We start from the raw sequence: 20337 nt of genomic DNA on the forward strand, positions 1-20337 counted from the left end.
TGTCTCTTATAATGCAAATTGATTCTGGAGGTCCTGAGTCCAGACACAGTCCCACCGCATAGAGGCGAGGTGTCTGAGGGCCAGTCCATTTGAGGTTTTGCTTTGAGGGCCAAACCCACCACCTCTCTTTTCTCGCCTCCTAAGGGCCTGCCTTCCTTGGCTCCTGGCCCCTTTCTCCGCCTTCGGGCATACCCCTCGAGCTTGCCTTGTTGCATCGCCTAACTACTACTAAAAGAGGTTTATTTTCTTTACTACTTTCATCCTCCTGTCTCCTTCCAAGAAGGACCACAGTGATTGCACTGGGCCCACCAAATAATCCACAATGATCTGCCCAACTCAATGTGCTTAATTTAACCATGTCTACAAATTATCTTTTACCATGGAAGGTGATATAGTCACAGATTACACAGATCAGGACTTGGACATTTTGGGGGAGTCATTATTCAGCTTCCTATACTCTGTGTTTCACAATCTCTGCTGTGGAGCCCCATTATTTTCTTCTAGAGGTCATGAGAATGAAGCACTTTGTGATGGAGGACACTGATTATTAAAATTGTATATTTTATATTCTGAAACATCTAAGGTTCAGGGTCCTGCTTTGTTTGACTTTTTCAAGAACAGGAGTATAATATTGTAAAAGGCAATGAAACATTGTAGAAGTGGAGAAAATCTGAAAGATAAAAGTCTATGGAACTCTCAGGAAGAAAATGATTAGGCATTCTTAATGGAACCTCTATTATCTGGAGAATATTAACTGACAACCGTCACACCCTACCTTACCAGCAGTCCCCCATACAGTCCCCCATAGCGAGTTTAACTTCTGGGGAAAGGGTCTTTTTTTCCCCCACTGAGCAGAAAAGCATCTCATTTCCTAGGGCAGCTGAAGCTCAGGGCCTGGATGTCAAACTGCAAAAGGATGGGACCATTACAAATCATTATCTCAAGTTATGAAGAAGGTGGTTCCTCCTTCAGAGGCGTTTACTTGCCTGAAAAATTAAGTATTTCTGAGAAACCAAAAAAAAAGTAGCACTGCAGAAGTTTAAGCCCAGCACTTGGGTATCTTCCCTTACTCTCCTCCTTCCCTGTCATTTTCTGTTTCCTTGGGTCTTGTCAGCTCCCTAGTGACACCTGCCATTCCACCCCACCCTCTCTTCACTGCTGCCAAGGGCCTCATTCCCACCCCCACCCTCATTCCCTGTGCACCTCTTCTTAAATCCAGCCCTCACACAAGATGGTGGGAGCTTCCCACAAAACAAGTCTGGCCAGGCTGCTCCTTCCCAAAAGACTGATGGATGGACATTCCTTGCAGCTTTTAGGAGAAAAGCCAAACTCCTTAGGTTAACTTGCAAAGCCCCATGTGAGACCAGTGCCCCCTGCTTGCCTGGGCATGTCCTGCCTTACAGGCCTGTCTGCTCAGCCCGGTGCTGTCTCTTGGGGCTTTCTCGCCTGGTCAGTCTCTTGATACAGGGCACCTTTCACTGAAGCCCTGCTGGCACTCGCCAGGATGGCTCCAGTCCCTTCTGCCTGACGTGCTCCCATCATAGCACACGTGACTGCTGCTCTCACGTGTGACTCAGCCCTGGAGGGTAGTGTGGCAGAGAGCAGGTGTCAGTGTTCATCCACGCCCAGGGGCACAGCAAAGCTGGGCCGTCAGAGAGTGCTGCCTCTGCGCAGCCCCAGGAAGGCTCCACTTCACCTGAGTCTCTTGCTTCATATCTTGGGCTCTCTTGATCTTTTTTGCTACTTGCTTGTTTTCACTCTCAACAACTTCCTCTTCTTCTTCTCCTTCTTCTTCTTCTCCTCCTCCCCCTCCCCTCCTCTTTTCTTCTTCTTCCCCTTCCCTCCCCTCCCCCTCCTCCCCTCCCCCCTCCTCTTCTTCTTCCTCCTCTTCTCCTTCTCCTCCTCCTTCTCCTCCTCCTCCTCTTCCTCCTCCTTCTCTCTCTCTCTCACACACATACACACACACACACACACCACACACTCATACACAAACACACATGAAGACATTGGCACACCTGTAAAACTTTCCTGGATAGGCAGGGAATGCTAAGTTTGCCATGGGTTTTATCCACCACTCTCAGGTGGGTGCAGTAGAGCCAAACTCCACACATCCCAGGCTTGTACTGCAGGATTCTGTTTTTCCTGGACCACTCAGGTCTGGATAAGCAAGGACTTGAGGGATGCTATTACGGACCCTCATTTCTGATTTTGTTTGCTTGTTTTCTGTGTCTGCTTGTTATTTTATAGGCTAGAATGCTCTGATACCAGAGTGTTGTTTTTTTTTTTTTTGCAGTACCAGGGATCGAACTCTGGTCCTTGCGCTTGTGAGGCAGGCGGCGGAACCACTGAGCTAAATCCCTGGCCCTACCAGAGTATTTTCTGTTACTTACCTTTCATCATATCACACTGGTTAGGAGATATATATATATATATATGAATTGGATTGATCTGAGTGATCATGGTTGTGGGATTTATTATCATAATATATTATCGGCATTACTGATTCCTTTTGGGGAGTGTTTCAATGGAGTTATTTCTTTTTTACAGACAAGACAGTCTTGATGGAGATATACCTGGTAATTTATCATGCAAAAGGCCCCCACACAAGAGTAAGCCTGGGCACATAGTACCAGATGGAAGCACCCCTTTGGCATCTGCATGGGAGAAGGTGGACAAGCTGCACTTGCTGGATCCTTGCACTGATGTGAAGAAGGCAGGAGAGAAGGCCAGACCCAAGTCTGGCCTGATTTTCCGAGGGATGATGGCTGGACCCATGGACAGTTCCTCACAGGTGGGGCCACTCTCCCTTGCTGTGAGATTGGGGAGTGAGAACAGGGCTAGAGCACCGCCTGCGTTTATTGGGTGCCCCCTGGACAGAAGGGGGATTCTGAGCATGGGAAGAGTACTTGCCTGTTTCTTCCCTGGCTCTCACATCATCAATGCCTGGGCCTTGGACAAGCCTCATCTCCTTCCCTGCCTTCAGTTTACCCTTTATATCAATGAGGTGTCATTGTTTTATATTTCTTTGTGGATTGGAAACACATTCCAAGTTTGTCTTTGCAATTCAGAAGTAGGGGACCTATCCAAATCTGGAGAACATTTAAAAAAAATTTTTTTTAAAACATGATAGTTAAAGGAGAATACAAACCCTAAACTTTATAGTCTCACTTATTCTGCTTTTTGTCTTTTAAGAAGAATGTGAAAATTTAACGTCAGTGTTTCCTAGTCTTTTTTAAGGAGAGACTATGGTATGGTCTCATTAGAAGGGGAGATTAAACCAAATGGAGAAAAGTGCAAAAGGAGTTTACAAAACAATAAACTGGAAAATGAAGCTAAATTAAACACAGAGCATACAGTGCAACGTCAGGAGCCTGAGCAAAGCTGAGAGAGATTGTGTGAGATCTCGGCTGCCACCGCACTCATACTTACCTGCATATGTTTGATGAAGCGTGGGTGCCGGCCCTGTTCTCCTAACTCATTTGGGATCAGGACAGAAAGTGGATTGTCTCCCTGCTTCTGCATCTGTCCTGTGGGGTCTCTGATCCAGGTTTTATTTCTCTTGGCTTTGATATCTTTGGTTAGGTGATTGTCTAAGGCCCTTGGGGTCTGGGTTGTCCATGCTTTTGTGATCTTGCATCTTTGTGTCCAGATCAAGGCAGAGAGAATCTGCTTCTCATTGCATAATTCAGGCCACACCTTGATGCCTTGTCCTGTCCTAAGTGTCTCATTGTTGAAGGACATTCATGAACTAACTAGACCATGTCCAGAAGAAAGGGTGTGGGGAGGTGAATAGTAGAGACAGTTGTAAGATTTGGAGATGTTTAATCTTGTGAAGAGAAATCTTGCTGGCAGAATGTAAGGGATTTCTTCAAACATGGAGGTAGGAATAGCTTAGTCTCTGAGTGGCCAAGGTGGGCTTCCTGACTGCCTCTCTCATGCTGTGCCTGTGGCTCAGTGCTCTTTTTTTATCAAACCTGGATGGGATTTTCAGAACCTCCTGGGTACCCTGAGTGGTTGCTTCTGGTGGGTAGACTGGAGTGGCATAGGGACTCCTTTGGGCTTGGTTTGTAAGCTCCCTGAGAGCAGGGATTATATCCTGTTTGTGTGTAGAACATGGTGTGTGCTTGCTAATCTTGTTGGATTGAGTGATATAGACTTGCCTAATGGCTCCAGAAAGCACAGCTGGCCCCCATGCTGGAGTGAGTCAGAGCCACTTCAGCAGGAGGACAGGTTGTTTTGGAAGGGACAGGACTAGCTGTGTCAAAGAGAATCGCCATCGACTGGGGACATAGTGGAAATAGTCCTGTGTGGTAGAGAGATTACAGCAGCAGCTCTCAGGGTTTATAGTCTCAGGATCTCTTCATACTCTTAAACTTATTGAGGAGCCCAAGAGCTTTTGTTTGTGTGGATGATGTCTATTGAAATTTCCTGTATTAGAAATTAAAAATGAAAAATTAAAAAACATTTACTTTTTAAACCATTAAAATAGCAGTAATAGTAGTAAACTCATTATATTTAACAGAACCTATTTTAATAAAAAACCTCTACATTATCCAAACCAAAAGAAAAAATAATTAGTGAGATGAGTAACATTGTTTTACATTTGTTTTTCAAATGTCTTCACTATCTGGCCTAGTAGAAGTCAATTCAATTCTCATTTTTGTTTCAGAATTTGGTCTGTTGCAATATGGTATTTTGATTGAAGTGCATGAAGAAAATTTGGAAAAGTATTTTAAAAATATTAAAAAGTGCTTTAACACAGGCTTTTCAGAAAACTAGGGGTATTCTTCTTTGATACCACCCTAAAACTAGACAAATTGTAGTTACTTAATGTGGAATCTTAAACCACATCAGCAAACTTCTGTATTTTATAAATTTCCACTGGTCTCTCTTACACTTTGAGTTTTTATCCCTGCATAATTTATTAACATGATGAATTGATCATTTGGAAAATATTGGTTACTGAGTTATATACATCATCCAAGTATGAACACATTTCATTTTACGAAAAAAAATTCTCATCTGTTGATGTTATCATCCAACTTATCATAAAAGTTATTAAGTACTCCAAAGCTGTCAGGCTCACAGGATATGAATTCTCAAATTCTTATTTTTACTCAACAGCTTGTATTTTGTTACTAATAATAATACACCATTTGTTTGCCTTGACATGACAGACTCAATTTATTTTTAAGAAATTCATGCCCATAACCCAAGTCTGAATCACCATGGTTTGTCTTTCAGTGGTTCCATGAAAATAACAGCAAATTTGCTCAGAATTTAGATGGTCACTCAAGTGCTTACCACCATCCTTCCCACTCAGCAGATGTTGAGCCTAGATCGAATAAAGTTAATAATTCTTATGAGTCAGCATGGACATTCTTGAGTGAAGTAGGCTTTTTATTCATTCGTTTTTATTGCCAGGTTATAACAGTGAAGAATACCTTAAGCTTTGGCAAAGTTTGGTACCTGTATTAGGTACTTGTCTTGTTGCTGAGGTAAAATACCCAACACCCAAAGTTAAAGGAGGAAAGGTTTATTGTAGCTTACAGTTTGTAGAGGTTTTAGTTCATAGTTAGCTGGCTCCAAGGCAGGGTGGCATGACAGAGGGCATTGCAGAGGAGTTCATGGCAGTTCTTGGCAGGCAGAAGGCAGCAAGGCACCAAGCAGCAAGTAAGCAGTGACCCTCTTTCTATCCCTTATAGCCTATCTAGGCTACCCACCCTTAGGGGGGGTAGCATTCACACCCAGGGTGGGGCAGCCTTAATCCTAACATTGAACCATGAATCAATCCTAGTATCACATGCTTGACCCCAGCATCACACACCCTAGACCCAACCACCTCCAAAAAGCCCCATTTATGACCACATGAGGCTTTGGAGGGACATCTAGATATAAGCCATAACAGTGTCACTGCCTTGATTCACATTCAGAGCCAATAGTTTCCCCCGCTATTGGTTTGCGCAGAAAGCAAACAACATGAAAAAGGCAAATTGTATAATTACTGACTAATTTGGTTTTTCTGTTGCAATAACAAAATACCTAATTCTGGGTAAAGTATAAAAAGAGGATTGTTTAGCTCATGTGAAGGCTGAAAGTCTCAGATTGGAGGCCCCATCTTCTTGGGCTCTGGTGAGGGCCTTCTGGCTATATCACAATATGATGGCATCGTGGTGGCAGTACATGTAGGAGGGCCAGGATGTGTGAACAGAAGAGGGACTCAGGGCAGGTGCCAGACTCCTTGTAACAACCCATTCTTATGGGAACTAACCCAGTCCCACAAGTCCTGCATTGATCCTTTTCAAAGATGGTGCCTCCATGACCCCATGCTTTCTGCTAGGCTGCATCTCTTGAAGGTTTCATTGCCTCAACACTACAACATTGGCAACCAAGCTTCCAGCATGTGAACCTTTGAGGGATATACTCAAATCATATCTGAACCATAGCAATGACTATGAAAATAGTTTTTAGTTCTCTAACATCTAGGAACCCCAAGCGTTGTTGGACCACACTTTGAGAACCAGTGGACCAGATGAACACCAGAGTCCTGTCTTACCATGACATTCTAATTATTCAGTGTGTGCAGTTGAGAATGCCTTCATAACTGTGGTGTAAGGAGGTGGTGTGAACCTGCCTTACTACCAAAGGTGTTGCTGCAAACCTCTCCTTTTGGTAATTGAGGAGCTAAAGTTTACCCCTGTGGCACCTGAATCCTGTGAAAGAGATCAAAGGGTGGGTTTCTGTAAATTTCCCTAGATTTTCTGGAAGATATTTTGTGCTTTGGCCATATCTATTGGTTGCTCAAGAGAAAGGAGCCAAAGTTTGCTAGGATTTCATCAGTTTTTACCACTAGATGAGCACCATTCTTAAGGACGAGGTAAGAGATTGTGCTCATCCTATGCCCGAAATTTGAGTGTCCTTGGGAATGGTTGTAATGTTTTTCTTGCTCTGGACAGGGGATGCCCTTCACAGCTTTTGGAGCAGGTTCACAGTGCCTAGTAATTTCCACTAGGCCAGAACACTATGAAATTAGCTCTCCTTATTCTATCCTAGGCTTCCATTTGGCTCTGAATTATTTCTGGAAAAGCTGAATAGTCCTGAAATTTAAACCATGGAGAAGCTCAGTAGGTTTATTTTTATCCTTCTGCTCTCCCCTGCCCTCTGTGGAGTAGTAACAGGGGTTCCCATTTCCTCATTTAGTCATTGATTGGAAGAGAGCATTCCAGTTGGCTCCTTTGGGATTCTTTCATTTCAAAAACTACGCAAATCTTGACTGCTTATGCAGTATAGGCTGCTGAGCTGGGGGAAGTGCTGTGGACACTAGAGATGAGTGTAGAATGGCTTCTGCCATTACTTGGCTACCATGGGTGGGGAGGGCCATATGGCAATAAAAAGGGGCAAGTAAGTGGAGCAGGGACCATGTTGACTGCTGTGGTGTGCCTGGCTAACACCTCACCATGAACTTGCAGGAAGTAAATACCACAGGCTCCTCATTCCCTTTGGGGCCAGATGTATTTTGGAAGTACTTTGACTTCAGTATATAAGTAGAGTGCATAAACCACATAATGCTTGTAGCAGGGTTTGTAGTAATCTCCAGTAAGCAAAAGCATAAACATGAAAATATTCATACTTTATAAAGACTAGAATCAACCTTACCATCATTTAAAAGGATTTACCACAGGAATTCAAAGGGATCCCCCCCCACCCCGCCCCGAGGTTTGGGTGTTTAGAAATGGCAGACGACTGAACTGTGGTTCCATTACCAGGTGAGGACATGAGAGACAGAGAATTTAAATAGCTGCCACAGATGACCCAGCTGGTAGGGGGGTGCAGGACTTAGAAACTGGAGCAATACTTCTTCTACCACCTACACGTGCTCTGGGCAGGGTCATGAGAAGTTGTAGGTGCTCTGGGGTTTTTGTGCAGGTGGGTGCACATCAGCCAGAGCATCTGTGTTGGTAGCATTTGAATGGCTCCCCATAGACTAGGTAGGATTTTAAGGGAAAGAGTTGGGGATGGGAACAGATATTCCTGGGGAGGGGCCACCATGGGCAAATGAATAATATATTTCTCCAGCTTTCCCAGAAGGGGATCCTCACTATTTCTGTCCTGGCCCCCACAGGATTCTTTCCACAAACGCTCTCTGAGATGGTCCCTGACCTCAAGCAGCAAGACTCAACGCCAGGAGGAAGAGAACCCCATGGTGCCTGACCTCTCTGGTGGCACCCCAGCACGTCTAGCCCCACAGGTGGTCCCTGCTTCCAGTAATGACTCCATCTCCAGGAGCCCCCTAGGCCAGCTTAGCGAACCATCCAAGGAAAAGCAGAAAACCACCCCCAGCAGCCCTTCCCACCTGCCCAGCAAAGGGCTGCTCCCACGAGATAGAGCACCATTCAGAGGTCTTTCAGGGGATGAGCCAGCAGTGGATGGCCACACAGAGGGGGAGAGGATTTCCCCGAAGTTGTACTTGCCTGGTGGAAATCCCAGGGTGATCCAAGAGAGGCTGGAAAGAGCGTTCAAGCATCAGGGCAGCCAGCCCTCACCTCTCAGGTGAGCTTGCCAAGGTCATGGCTTCTTATAGAGAAGCACCACCTTGTCCAGGCCCGAATGGCTCCTTAGTCTTTCATGGAAAGCCTGTGGAGCAGGGATGCTCTGTGTCAGTCACCAAGAGAATGGAGCCCTGAGGTCACATATCCTGGAAGCTGCAGGGAACCTTCCTAGTCCTCACTCACTTCTTTCCACAGCTGAGGAAGGCATTAGCAGATAGTCCCAAAACATATCTGGAGCCACATAGCCTGGCTGGCACGGTAACACATGTTTCCTGTGTTTCTAGATACCATGGTGAGTCAGCTCCCACAGAGCTCCTTTTGGCATTTTTATTTTATTTCTTTGCCTTATCCTTACTTTTATTTTTTCGGAATAGATTTGGATGATTCCTATGCTGATTGATTTTGAATGTAGAACCAACCTTATGCTTTGGGATAAACTCCACTTGGCTATGATATCTTATCTTTTTATATATCATTGGATTTATTAATATTTTGTGCATAGGTCCACAAATTGGCTGGCAAATTTTCCAACGTGCACCATCCTTGCCAGATCTGGCCTCCACATTATGCAAGTTAATATGTTATATATTCATATAACTTAGTTAAATTCTTTTATCATTCCTATTGTGATTTCTTCTTTGACTTATGTGCTATTTAGCTATATATTGATTAATTCAAAGTATTTGGAGGTATTTTTCTGGTTACTGTTTTGTTTTTGATTTCTAGCTTATTTCTACTCTGGTTATACTAAGTGTGACCTAAAACTATAGTAAAAGTTTAAATAAAAACTTGTTGCAATAAGGTACATTTCCATTAATCTCCCTCAAAATACTCCCCCTTCACTTTGAACATGCTATCTCATTGTCCTTGTCACTTTCTGAAGCAGTTCTGGAAGTCCCCTTTTGTGAATGTTGTTAGTTGTGCTGTCAGGGCTCCCTTGATGTCCTGAATTGATTCAAAACATTTACCTTTCATGGTCATTTTGACTTGAGAGAACAGCCAGAAGTCATATGGTGCCAGATCTAGTGAATAAGGTAGATGAGGACACACCTTAATGTTTCTGTGAGCCTGCATTTCCATTAGGTAACAGTAGGCAGTAGTATTCACCTTATTTTTCATCACGACTCATAAAAACGAGAAAGAGTATAACTGCTTCAGAAAGTGGCAAGAATGAGGGGATAAGTGTGTTTGAAGTGAGAGAAGTACTTTGATTAATGGCAATGTGTCTTACTGTTATCTATTAAAAATTGTAAACATTCATTGTATATTTTGATATGGCGGGGGGGAGCTTATGTATTCTTTTTCTTTTCTTGAGATGTGATCTTAACAGGGTATGTTGCCCAGGCTGCTCTTGGACACCTGACATCTGTCATCCTCTTGTTACAGGCAAGTGCCACTGTACCTGGCTTGTACTCTTTGCTGTGTCAGTTTGCTGAACTGAAATGGCTTATGGTGTAGTATATTTACATCTTATCAGCATCATACATTTGAATTTTTAATCTACTGTGATGGTTTTCTTTTTTATTGGAATGATTATTACATTTACAAAGAACTCCCTTTAGTATTTTTTGTAGCAGGTGCATTAAGCTTTTAAACCAGTTTTCATTTGGAAATGTCTTCATTTTACTTTTATTTTTGAAGGTAATTATAATGAGTATAGAATTGATTGGTGGTTTATTGCTTTATCCTTTTAGACATGTCATTCCTTGCTTTAGAGTTTCATTATGGCTCTTTATAAGTCAGTCCATAGTTTTATTTTTGCTCTTTTAAAGGGAGTGTATCCATTTTAAAAAGCCTCTGTATGCTTCCTCACCCCAGCTTTTTAAAATACTTTTTGCTTTCTTTGATTTCGACTGGTTTGGTTATGAAGTCCCTACATGTAGCTTTCTTCTTTTTTTTTTTTTAATTAAATTCTTTTATTGGTACATTGTAGGTATACAACACAATTACATTTCTCATTGGGAATTGTACCTTTACATAATGCATCTTGGTTCTTATTTTTTCCTCATTCCTAGCCCTCCCTTCAACCCCTCCACCCTTCCCTATTTACAAAGGCTTTATTTCCATTTTTTCCATTTCTCATCATTTTTCCTTTCCCTTCTTTCCTTTCCCCTGCCCCTCCCACTACCCCTACCCCTTTGGACCTTTGCTTCCTATTTTACATTATCAATTATTCATTCTAATCATTGGTACATTTTAGGTATACAATATAATGACATTCATCATTGGAAATTTGCACCTTTACATAGACTCTCTTGGTTCTTATTTTTCACCGTTGCCCAGCCCTCCCTTCAACTCCTCCATTCCTTCCTATTTACAAAGATTTTGTTCCTATTTTTCCATTTTCTCATATTAATCCCATTCCCTTCTATCCTTTCCCGTAGCCCTCCCATTTCCTTCCCCTTTGCCCCTTTTCTTCCTATTTCACATGACCTATTATACATTTAGTCCTTATTTACACTTTCAGTTTCTCACACCAGAGAAACTATTCGGTATTTATTCATATGTGTCCTATTTATTTCACTTAAGTGTATTGCCTCATTGTGCATCCTCTTAGCTATAAATGTCTCTAATTTCTCATTTTTTATGGCTGAGTAGTACTTCATTTTATAAAAAAACCACATTTTCTTGATCCAGTCTCCAGTCGATGGGCATTTGGGCTGTTTCCAAGTTTTAGCTATTACAAACTGTGCTGCTATGAACATGGGTGCACATATATCAGTGTGGTATGTTTCTTTTAATTCTTTGGGGAAGATCCCCAGCAGTGGAATAGCAGGGTCAAATGGGACTTGCAGTCCTAGTTCTTTGAGGTATCTCCATACTGATTTCCACAGTGGTTGCACCAGTCTACACTCCCACCAGCAGTGGAGCAGGGTTCCTCTTTCCCCACAGCCCTGCCAGCATTTGTTATTGGTTGTTTTCATGATAGCAGCCATTCTTTCTGGAGTGAAGTGGAATCTCAGTGTTGTTTTCATTTGCATCTCTTGAAGGACCAGTGATGTTGAACATTTTTTCATGTATTTATTTGCTATTTCTACTTCTTTGTCTGAGAAATGTCTGCTCATTTCAGATGCCCATTTTTGGATTGAGTCTTTAAATTTGGGAAGTCTGATCTATTCTTTATAGATTCGAGATAGTAGACCTTTGTCTGAGGAAGAGTGGGTGAAGATTTTTTCCCACATTATGGGTTGTCTCTTCACACTGCTGGTGGTTTCTCTTGCTGTGCAGAAGCCTTTTAATAAGAAGAGATCCCACTTGTTGGTTGTTTGTGCTAGTTCACAGGCAACTGAGGTTTTGTTCATAAGATCTTTTCCTACACCGATGTCTTCAAGAGTTCTACCTAACCTCTGTTCCAACTGGTTCAGAGTTTCTATTTTAATATTTAGATCTTTAATCCATTTTGATTTTAGTTTAGTGCATGGCGAGAAATACAGGTCTAGTTTTAATCTTTGGCAAGTTGAAGCCCAATTTTTCCAGCACCATTTATTAAAGAGGCTATCTCTCTTCCAGTGAGGGTGTTTGACTCCCTTATCGAAGATGAGATGGCTGAGTGTGTCTGGCGTTGTTTCTGCATCTTCTAATCTGTTCCACTGGTCCTCAGATCTGTTTCTTTGCCAGTACCATGCTGTTTTTATCACAGTAGCTTTGTAGTAGAGTTGCAGATTGGGGATTGTGATACCCCCTCCTATGTCTCTGTTACCTAGAATTGCTTTTGCTATTCTGGGTCTCTTCTTGTTTCAAATGAATTTTTGGATTGTTTTCTCAAGGTCCATGAAGTATGCTGCTGGGATCTCAACTGGAATTGCATTAAATCTATATAGCAGTTTTGGAAGTATGGGCATTTTCACTATATTAATCCTTCCTACCCAGGAGCAGGGTATGTCTGTCCATTTTCTGATATCATCTTCAGTCTCTCTTTTCAGAGTGCCATAGTTTTCAGAGAAGAGGTCTTTGATGTCTTTTGTTAGGTTGATTCCTAGGTATTTCAGTTTTTTGGATGCTATTGTGAAAGGAATTATTTGCCCTATTTCTCTCTCAGTGAGTCTGTCATTGGTGTAGAGGAAAGCTATTGATTTTTGTGTGTTGACCTTGTAACCAGCTACTTGACTGAATTTGGTTGCTAAGTCTAGAAGACTTTTGGTGGAGTTCTTGGGGTCTTCTATATAGAGTATCATGTCATCTGCAAATAAGGGCAATTTGACTTCTTCATTACCTATCTTTATTCCTTTTATTTCTTTCTCTTGTCTAATTGCCGTGGCTAATGTTTCCAGAACTATATTGAACAAGAGTGGTGATAGTAGACATCCGTGTCTTTTTCCTGATTTTAGTGTGAAGGATTTCAGTTTTTGACCATTTAGTATGATATTGGCTGTTGGTTTTTCATAGATGGGTTCTATCAGTTTGAGGTAGAGGCCATCTATTCCAATTTTTTGTAGGGTTTTTATCATAAATACATGTTGGATTTTGTCAAATGCTTTTTCTGCATCTATTGAGATAATCATATGGTTTTTGTCCTTGGCTCTATTGATACAGTGTACTACATTGATTGATTTTCCTATATTGAACCATCCCTGCATCCCTGGAATGAATCCCACTTGATCAGGGTGTATGATCTTCTTGGTGATCTTCTGCATTCTGTTTGCCAGTATCTTTTTAAGGATTTTTGCATCTATGTTCATTAGTGAGATTGGCCTATAGTTCTCTTTTTCAGTTGGGTCTTTCTCTGCTTTGGGGATCAAGGTGATGCTTGCTTCCAGGAATGAATTTGGGAGTATTGCTTCCCTTTCAATTTCATTGAAGAGTTTAAACAGTAGTGGGAGCAGTTCCTCTCTAAATGTCTTGTAGAATTCAGCAGTGAAGCCATCAGGGCCTGGGCTTTTCTTAGTTGATAAGTTTTTAATTACGTTTTCAATTTCATTGGTTGATATTGAGTTGTTCAGAATTTTTAGGTCTTTTTTGTTCAACTTTGGTAATTCATACGTATCTAGGAATCTGTCCATTTCTTCTGTGTTGTCCATCTTATTGGCGTATAGGTTTTGGAAGTAGGTATTGATGATCCTCTGGATTTCTGCTCGGTCTGTTGTACTTTCACCCTTTTCATTCCTAATTGCATGGATGTGGGCCTTTTCTTTCCTTTTTCTGACAAGGTTGGCTAAGGGTATGTCAATTTTGTTGATTCTTTTGAAGAACCAACTCTTGGCTTCATTGATTTTTTTGTATCATTCTCTTAGTCTCCATTGCATTGATTTCTCCTCTGATCTTTGTAATTTCCTCCCTTGTATGAGCTTTGGGATTGTCCTGCTCTTCTTTTTCTAGAAGCTTGAGGTTCAGCATCAGGTTGTTTAATTGGGCTCATTCTGTTTTCCTAATATGCATATTCACTGCTATGAATTTCCCTCGTAAGACTGCTTTCATTGTGTCCCATAGATTCCGATATGTTGTATTGCCATTGTCATTTAATTGTAGGAAGTGTCTGATTTCTTCTTTAATTTCCTCTGTGACCCATTGGTTATTCAGAAGTGTGTTGTTCAATTTCCATGTGTTTATGAAATTGTTTGAGTTTCTTTTTCTATGGATCTCCAATTTCATTGCACTATGTTCTGATAATATTCAGGGGATAACTTTAATTCCTTTGCACTTACTTAAACATGTTCTGTGTGTGAGTATGTGGTCTGTTTTTGAGAATGACCCATGTGCAGCTGAGAAGAATGTGTATTCTGATTTTATGGGGTGGAAGACTGTGAAAAAATCTGTTAAGTTCTTTTGTTCAAGAGTTTGATTGAGTTCTAGTATTTCGTTACTTATTTTTTGTCTAGTTGATCTATCTATTTGTGACAGTGGGGTGTTGAGGTCCGCCACTACAATTGTATTAGTGCATATATGACTTTTTATGTCCATTAGTATTTGTTTTATGTAGTTGGGTGCACTAGTGTTTGGTGCACAGATATTTATGATTGTCATCTCTTCCTCTTGGATTCTTCCCTTTACAAGGATGTAGTGTCCTTCTTCATCTCTCTTAATTAGTGTTGGTTTGAAATCTACTTGATCTGCCAAGAGGATAGCTACTCCTTCTTTTATTCGGGTTCCTGTCGCATGCAGTATTGTTTTCCACCCTTTAACTTTCAATCTATGAGTTTCCTTTTGAATTAAGTGTATTTCTTGAATGCAGCATGTTGTTGGATTTTGCTTCTTGACCCATTCTGCCAGTCTATTTCTTTTGATTGGTGAATTGAGACCATTAACATTGATGGTTCTAACTGAAATGTATTGACTTGTCATTGCCATGACTTTTTCTTTTTGTTGGGTTCTCTCCCTTTACATTTAATTTCTTGTCACGCCAGATGGGTTCATTCTGCTTTGCTTCGTGGGGTTGTGATCCTCAATGTCTGTTCCTAGGCTATTGTGTAAAATTCTTTGGAGTGCTGGTTTGGTATTCACGAAGTTCCTAAAGTGCTCTTTGTCATGAAAGTATCTTATTTCTCCATCCATTTTGAAAGGTAGTTTTGCAGGGTACATCAATCTGGGTTGGAGGCTGTTTTCTTTTAGGGCTTGGAATATGTCACCCCAAGCTCTTCTTGCCTTGATGGTTTGTGTTGAGAAGTCTCCTGTGGTTCTGATGGGCTTTCCTTTGTATGTGATTTGTTTCTTTTCTCTGACTGCTTGGAGAACTTTGTTCTTCTGTTGTGTTTCTGGAATCTTAACAATTATATGCCAATGTGTAGATTTTTTTTTTGATCAAGGCTATTTGGAGTCCTATATGCCTCCCTTTGCTGTATGTCAAGCTCTTTTCCCCTGCTTGGGAAGTTTTCTGCCATTATTTCGGTGAAGAGATTTTTTATGTCATCTCCACTCTCTCCTGTTTCTTCATTGAGTCCAATCAGTCTTATGTTATTCTTCTTTGCATCATCTAGCAGCTGCTGGATTGATTTCTCATGTTCCCTTAGAATTTTGAAGCAATTTTTCTTTTCCTGGTCACTAATTGCAATCTTATCTTCTATATCTGAAATTCTGTCCTCACATTGGCTCATTCTGCTGTGTAGACTTTCAGTGGAGTTTTTCATGTCCTGGAAATCTATTTGCATCTGTTTTATGGATTCCATTTGTTTCTTATGTTGGGATTTCATCATGTTCCTGAGCGCCTCTCTAGATTTATTAATCATGTCTTGCACTAGGGGCGCAAATTCTCCTGTTATCTGAGAAATTATTTCTGATTTCATTTTTTCCAGATTCCCTTTTGTTGCCAGTTCATTGGGTCCAGGTGATTGAGTATCAGAGGCTGTTAACACCTGCATGGATTACCTCCTCTGAGCTGGGAGAAGTGGGACAGGGGCCAGGAGCAGCGGCAGGGATGTTGACCCAAAAGCCCTTTCCTGTGGGCTGGAGCAGCGGGAGGGTTGGTGGCCGGGAAGCCCCTTCCTCTGGACCAGGAGCAGTGGGATGGTGGCTCAGAAGCCCCTACCTCTGGGCTGGGAGTCGTGGGAGGGATGGTGGCCCAGAAGCCCCTTCCTCTGGGCCAGGAGCAGCGGGACAGAAGGTGGCCCAAAAGTCCTTTCTTCTGGGCTGGGAGCAGCAGGAGGGATGGTGACCAGGAAGCCCCTTCCTCTGGATCAGGAGCAGTGGGACGGCGGCTCAGAAGCCCCTACCTCTGGGCCGGGAGCAGCAGGACTCAGTACTGTGGTCTGGTGGTCTGGTGTCCTCTGCGTCTTTGTAGTGTGGAAGCAGGTGGCTGCCTGTCTGCAGGGGGGTGATTCGGCATCTTCCGCAGGACTCGGGACCTCCATAGGGCGTGCACATACCTGCTTGTCTGCAGTGGGCTGATTTGGCGTGTCCTGTGCCACACGGGACCTCGGTAGGGTGTGGGCAGACCTGCTGGTCTGCAGCAGGGTGATTCGGTGTCTTCCACGCGACTCTACATGTAGTTTTCTTTGATGATTCTGCTTGGGATACATACAGCTTCTTGAAGTCATGGGTTTTGAAAAACTATTGTCCATCGTCTTTTAAAATATTGCTTTTGTTCCCTCTTATCTTTTTTTCTCCTGGCACTCTAGTTACATATGTAATGGATCTTTTCATTCTGTTTGTATTCTGTAGTTTTAAATATTCTTTCCCATTTTTCTCTCTGTATTTCCAATTTGGATATTTTCTCTTCATCTATTTTCCAATTCATGTTTCTTCTCTTCTATCATGTCTGATATGCTGTTAAACTTATTTAATGAATTCTTAATTTTATTTAATTTTTCTATTTTAGAATTTTTATTTTAACCAATAGATTTCAGTCCTTTTTGAAATTCTCCTTCTTTACTCTTATTTTCTTGAGCATACTATTGATTATCATTTTAAAGTCTCCATCTAGTAACTGATATCTGGATCACCTGGGGGTCTGCTGCTATTATCTTTTTTTTTTTGGTACCAGGGATTGAACTCAGGACCATGTGCTTTTGAGGCAGGTAGTGGAACCATGGAGCTAAATCCCCAGCCTGCTATTGTCTATTTTTATTTTTATTTTCAATCATTCTGTCCTATTTCTTTACATTCCTGGTACTTTTGACTAAATCCAGACATTATGTATGGATAATTGCATAAGCTTTGGTTAATGTTGCCTCCCTTAAAAGAGTACTTAATTTCCTTTCAGTAGATATTGATTTCTTGTTAGTTTTAGACTTTGTAAAATACCCTTTCTCATTCTTCATTCTGTTACTTTTCTAACAATTTTGTTTCTCATGGGTTTTTTTAACATAAATTCTTTATTTTGACATAACTAATCTCTCTTTTGGCATACTATTTACATTTTTTAAAGTTTTCTTTATTATGTTCTTGATTTTAGTTTTCAATGATACTTTCCTCTTTTTTCTATTAACTTTATAGTCCTATCTTTCACATTCATGTATTTAATCTATTGTATCTGTTGAGATGATTGTTGAGATGTTGTTTTTCTCTTTTAGTAATAAGACAGTTTTCTCAGTGACATCTACTCTACAATCTGTTCTTTCTCCATTGATTTGTGAAACCACTTTTCCTCTTCGCTAAGTTCTCACATAGACATATGGGTGTCTTTGAGCTGTCTGGTCCATTTCCTTGATTTCCCTCTCTCCTTTTTTTCCTTTCCTTTCTTTTTTTTTTTTTTTTAACATTTTATAGAATTTAATTAAGCACATAAAACTGTACTAAATATATTTCTCCATGAACTTTTTGTAAAATTCAGATAACAGTGTATCATTTACAAATCTTTTGTCTTTCTTCTGATCATGTACACCTTTTGCACAATTCTTGAAGACAACATCATCATCCCACCTTCTTTTAACTTTGAAGTTGGCCTGCGGCTGGGATGGACCAGTGAGATTAAGGGGAGGATTTCCACTAAGAATGTTTTCCATACGAATCCTTTTGTCTTCAGCTTTTTGTTCTTGTTCCTTCCTGGCCTGCTCTTCAGCTCTTTCCTTTTTAATTCCTTCCAGTTTTGCAAGAAGAGCTGCAGTATCATTGTCATCACTCTCCTCCTCAAAATCTTCATCTTCCTCATCTGTTAGAGGATCATCTGCATCAAGGTTGGCAGTAAGAATCTGGTCTAACCGAGACTTCTTTGACACTGAGGAGGAGGTTGTGTGTTCTCAGGTTGGATGATCCCTATTTTTCTCTCTTGCAGCAGCTCTCTCTCTCTCTTCCAATTCTCTCCTAAAGTCACGATTATGAACCTCTTCAGGGGGATCCTGAGTAGTTTGTCTGTATTTTATCTTTGTATGAGAGGGAAGGTCCCTACTTGAATACTGTTTTGAGAGTTGGCTCAAATCACCTTCTCCTTTTCCTCTTCCACCTCCTGCAGGTTCAAAAGTTGGCTTGGCTGCTGTTGTCATTTTTATGCCCGTATAAGGAGAATATATCGCAATCCTCTTGCTGCATACTTGGGCTCAAATACAAAACAGCAGCTTCTGTAGATCATATAAACACCATGGCTATGCCTGGCTCCCAGCTTTCTTTCCTTTCTTGAAACCACATTCCTATGGCCTTACCTCATTCTCCCCTGTTCTTTCAGGGTGGGCCTAGCTATCTACAGGTCTGTTCTTTATATCAACCTGTTTTGTTTCTGTTGACTCAACCCATCTTGCTTGTACCTGCATGAGAGCAGCCTGCTTGACCTCTTTGCTGCGTAGGCCCCATTGTTCTCTAATCATCTCGCCACTGTCCATTCCCTACCAGTCAGAAATTCTTGCTCAGAGTGGTTTTCTTTGACTAATTCACCTCCATGCTATCATCTCCATCCTGTTTTATTGTTTTCATAGCACCCGTCATTGCCTGAGATTCTTTTAGTTATTTACTTATCTATTATTTGTCTTTTCCATAGTACATAATAAGTTTCCCCAAAGCAGGGATCTTTGTATTCTTTGCAGGAAGAGCAGGGCCTTATCACAGAAGACAGTCAGTGAAGATTGCTCCATGCCAACGTTATTGCTACTAACACCAACATTAGCGGCAAAAAAGATAAACTTTTGATATTAGCCTATTTTTAAAAATAAAACACCATTCTAAGTCTTTAGGTAAATTTATTTTAATTTTATAAATTTTCTGTGAGAGCAATATTATTATAACTCATTTTACAGATGAGGAAATTTAGAGAAGTTATTTTATTTGCCCAGGTTTAAAAACTTCGTAAGGGACAGAGCAGGCATTTGAACCAGAAAACCAGCTCTAGAGTCTGCTGAACACATGAACAAATGGTGTTTCCTCCAGCCCTTAGGAAAAGTCCTCTCCATAGCCTTTAGGTGATGACTGGCCTCAGCTTGAACAACTCCAATGATAGGGAGCTCACTTCTACAGCACCATTGCATGTTTCTGACTGTTAAAGTCTTCTTCACGTGGAGTTAAAATCTGCTTGCATCTAGTTTGATTGAGAGAGTCTTGCTTTTTCCTCCAGTGCTGGGACAAGTTTGCCCTAGAAAAGTGAAATTATCTCAAATGAACCATGAGGGTGCATTCTGGGCTATAGTAGTCTGGTAGAGTGACCTGGAGAAGTTGAGGAGGATCTACAGGACCAGGTGGCCAGGGGTCTCTAAGCCTCCTGTGTCTTCACTTTATCTTCACTCACTGATTGACTCTGGATTATGATGTGGATTTGCAGTGTTTTCCAAAGGCCATGTGTTGAAGGCTCTGTCCCCAGTTGATGGTTCTCTTGAGAGATGATGGAACCTTTAGGAAGTGAGGTCTAGTAGAAAGAACTGAGGCGTGCTCTCACAGGGGATATTGGGACCCCAGACCCTTCCTTTCTCTCTCTGCATTCTGGGCTCCATGAGGCGAACAATTTTGCTCCACCCCATACTACCTGCCATGATGTTCTGCTTTACTGCAAGCTCAAAGCAACAGACCAAGTGACCATTGACTAAAACCTCTTAAATTGTGAGCCAAAATGAACCTTTCCTCCTCTTAGGTTGATTTTTTGCAGGTATTTTGTCACAAAAGTGAAATGCTGACAAACAACCTTGGATTCGTCATTTTCTCTGTGGGTTTCAGTGCCCTTGACTATCAAACTTGACCACTGTGGGAGATGATTTCCAAGCATCTTTCCAGCTCATACATTTCTCTGGCTAAGATTCTTACTTCCAGAGTTATTCTGTACTCTATTTGTGAATTGCCAGATACTGACTGAGAACCTACTGCTTTTGTTTTGAAAATTTTTATTTTTCAGTACTAGGGACTGAGCCTGAGACCTTTGGACCAAGTTACAAATTATTTGAGACAGGATCTTGCTAAGTCACTAAGTTTCCCAGGGTGGGGTCAAGTTAGTGATCCTCTTGCC

The 20337-nt window shown here is 41.4% G+C and overlaps 1 protein-coding gene and 1 pseudogene across 6 annotated transcripts in view; one reads left to right on the forward strand and one right to left on the reverse strand.

Moving 5' to 3' along the window:
- Mindy4 (MINDY lysine 48 deubiquitinase 4) overlaps positions 1 to 20337 on the forward strand; it is a 116504-nt gene that overhangs the window by 17442 nt on the left and 78725 nt on the right. For all 6 annotated transcript variants that reach the window (XM_004856284.3, XM_021237565.2, XM_004856286.3 and 3 more), the window contains exons 4-5: positions 2548 to 2791; positions 8123 to 8550. In XM_004856284.3, the coding sequence (XP_004856341.1) occupies positions 2548 to 2791; positions 8123 to 8550 (672 nt within the window). The remainder of the gene's footprint in view (positions 1 to 2547; positions 2792 to 8122; positions 8551 to 20337) is intronic.
- On the reverse strand, positions 17714 to 18465 carry LOC101711348 (spliceosome-associated protein CWC15 homolog pseudogene; annotated as a pseudogene).

The sequence above is a fragment of the Heterocephalus glaber genome, unplaced genomic scaffold (genome assembly GCF_053883595.1).
Source record: "Heterocephalus glaber isolate CG9 unplaced genomic scaffold, H.glaber_assembly_v1.0 deba00000546, whole genome shotgun sequence".
Taxonomy (NCBI): domain Eukaryota; kingdom Metazoa; phylum Chordata; class Mammalia; order Rodentia; family Bathyergidae; genus Heterocephalus; species Heterocephalus glaber.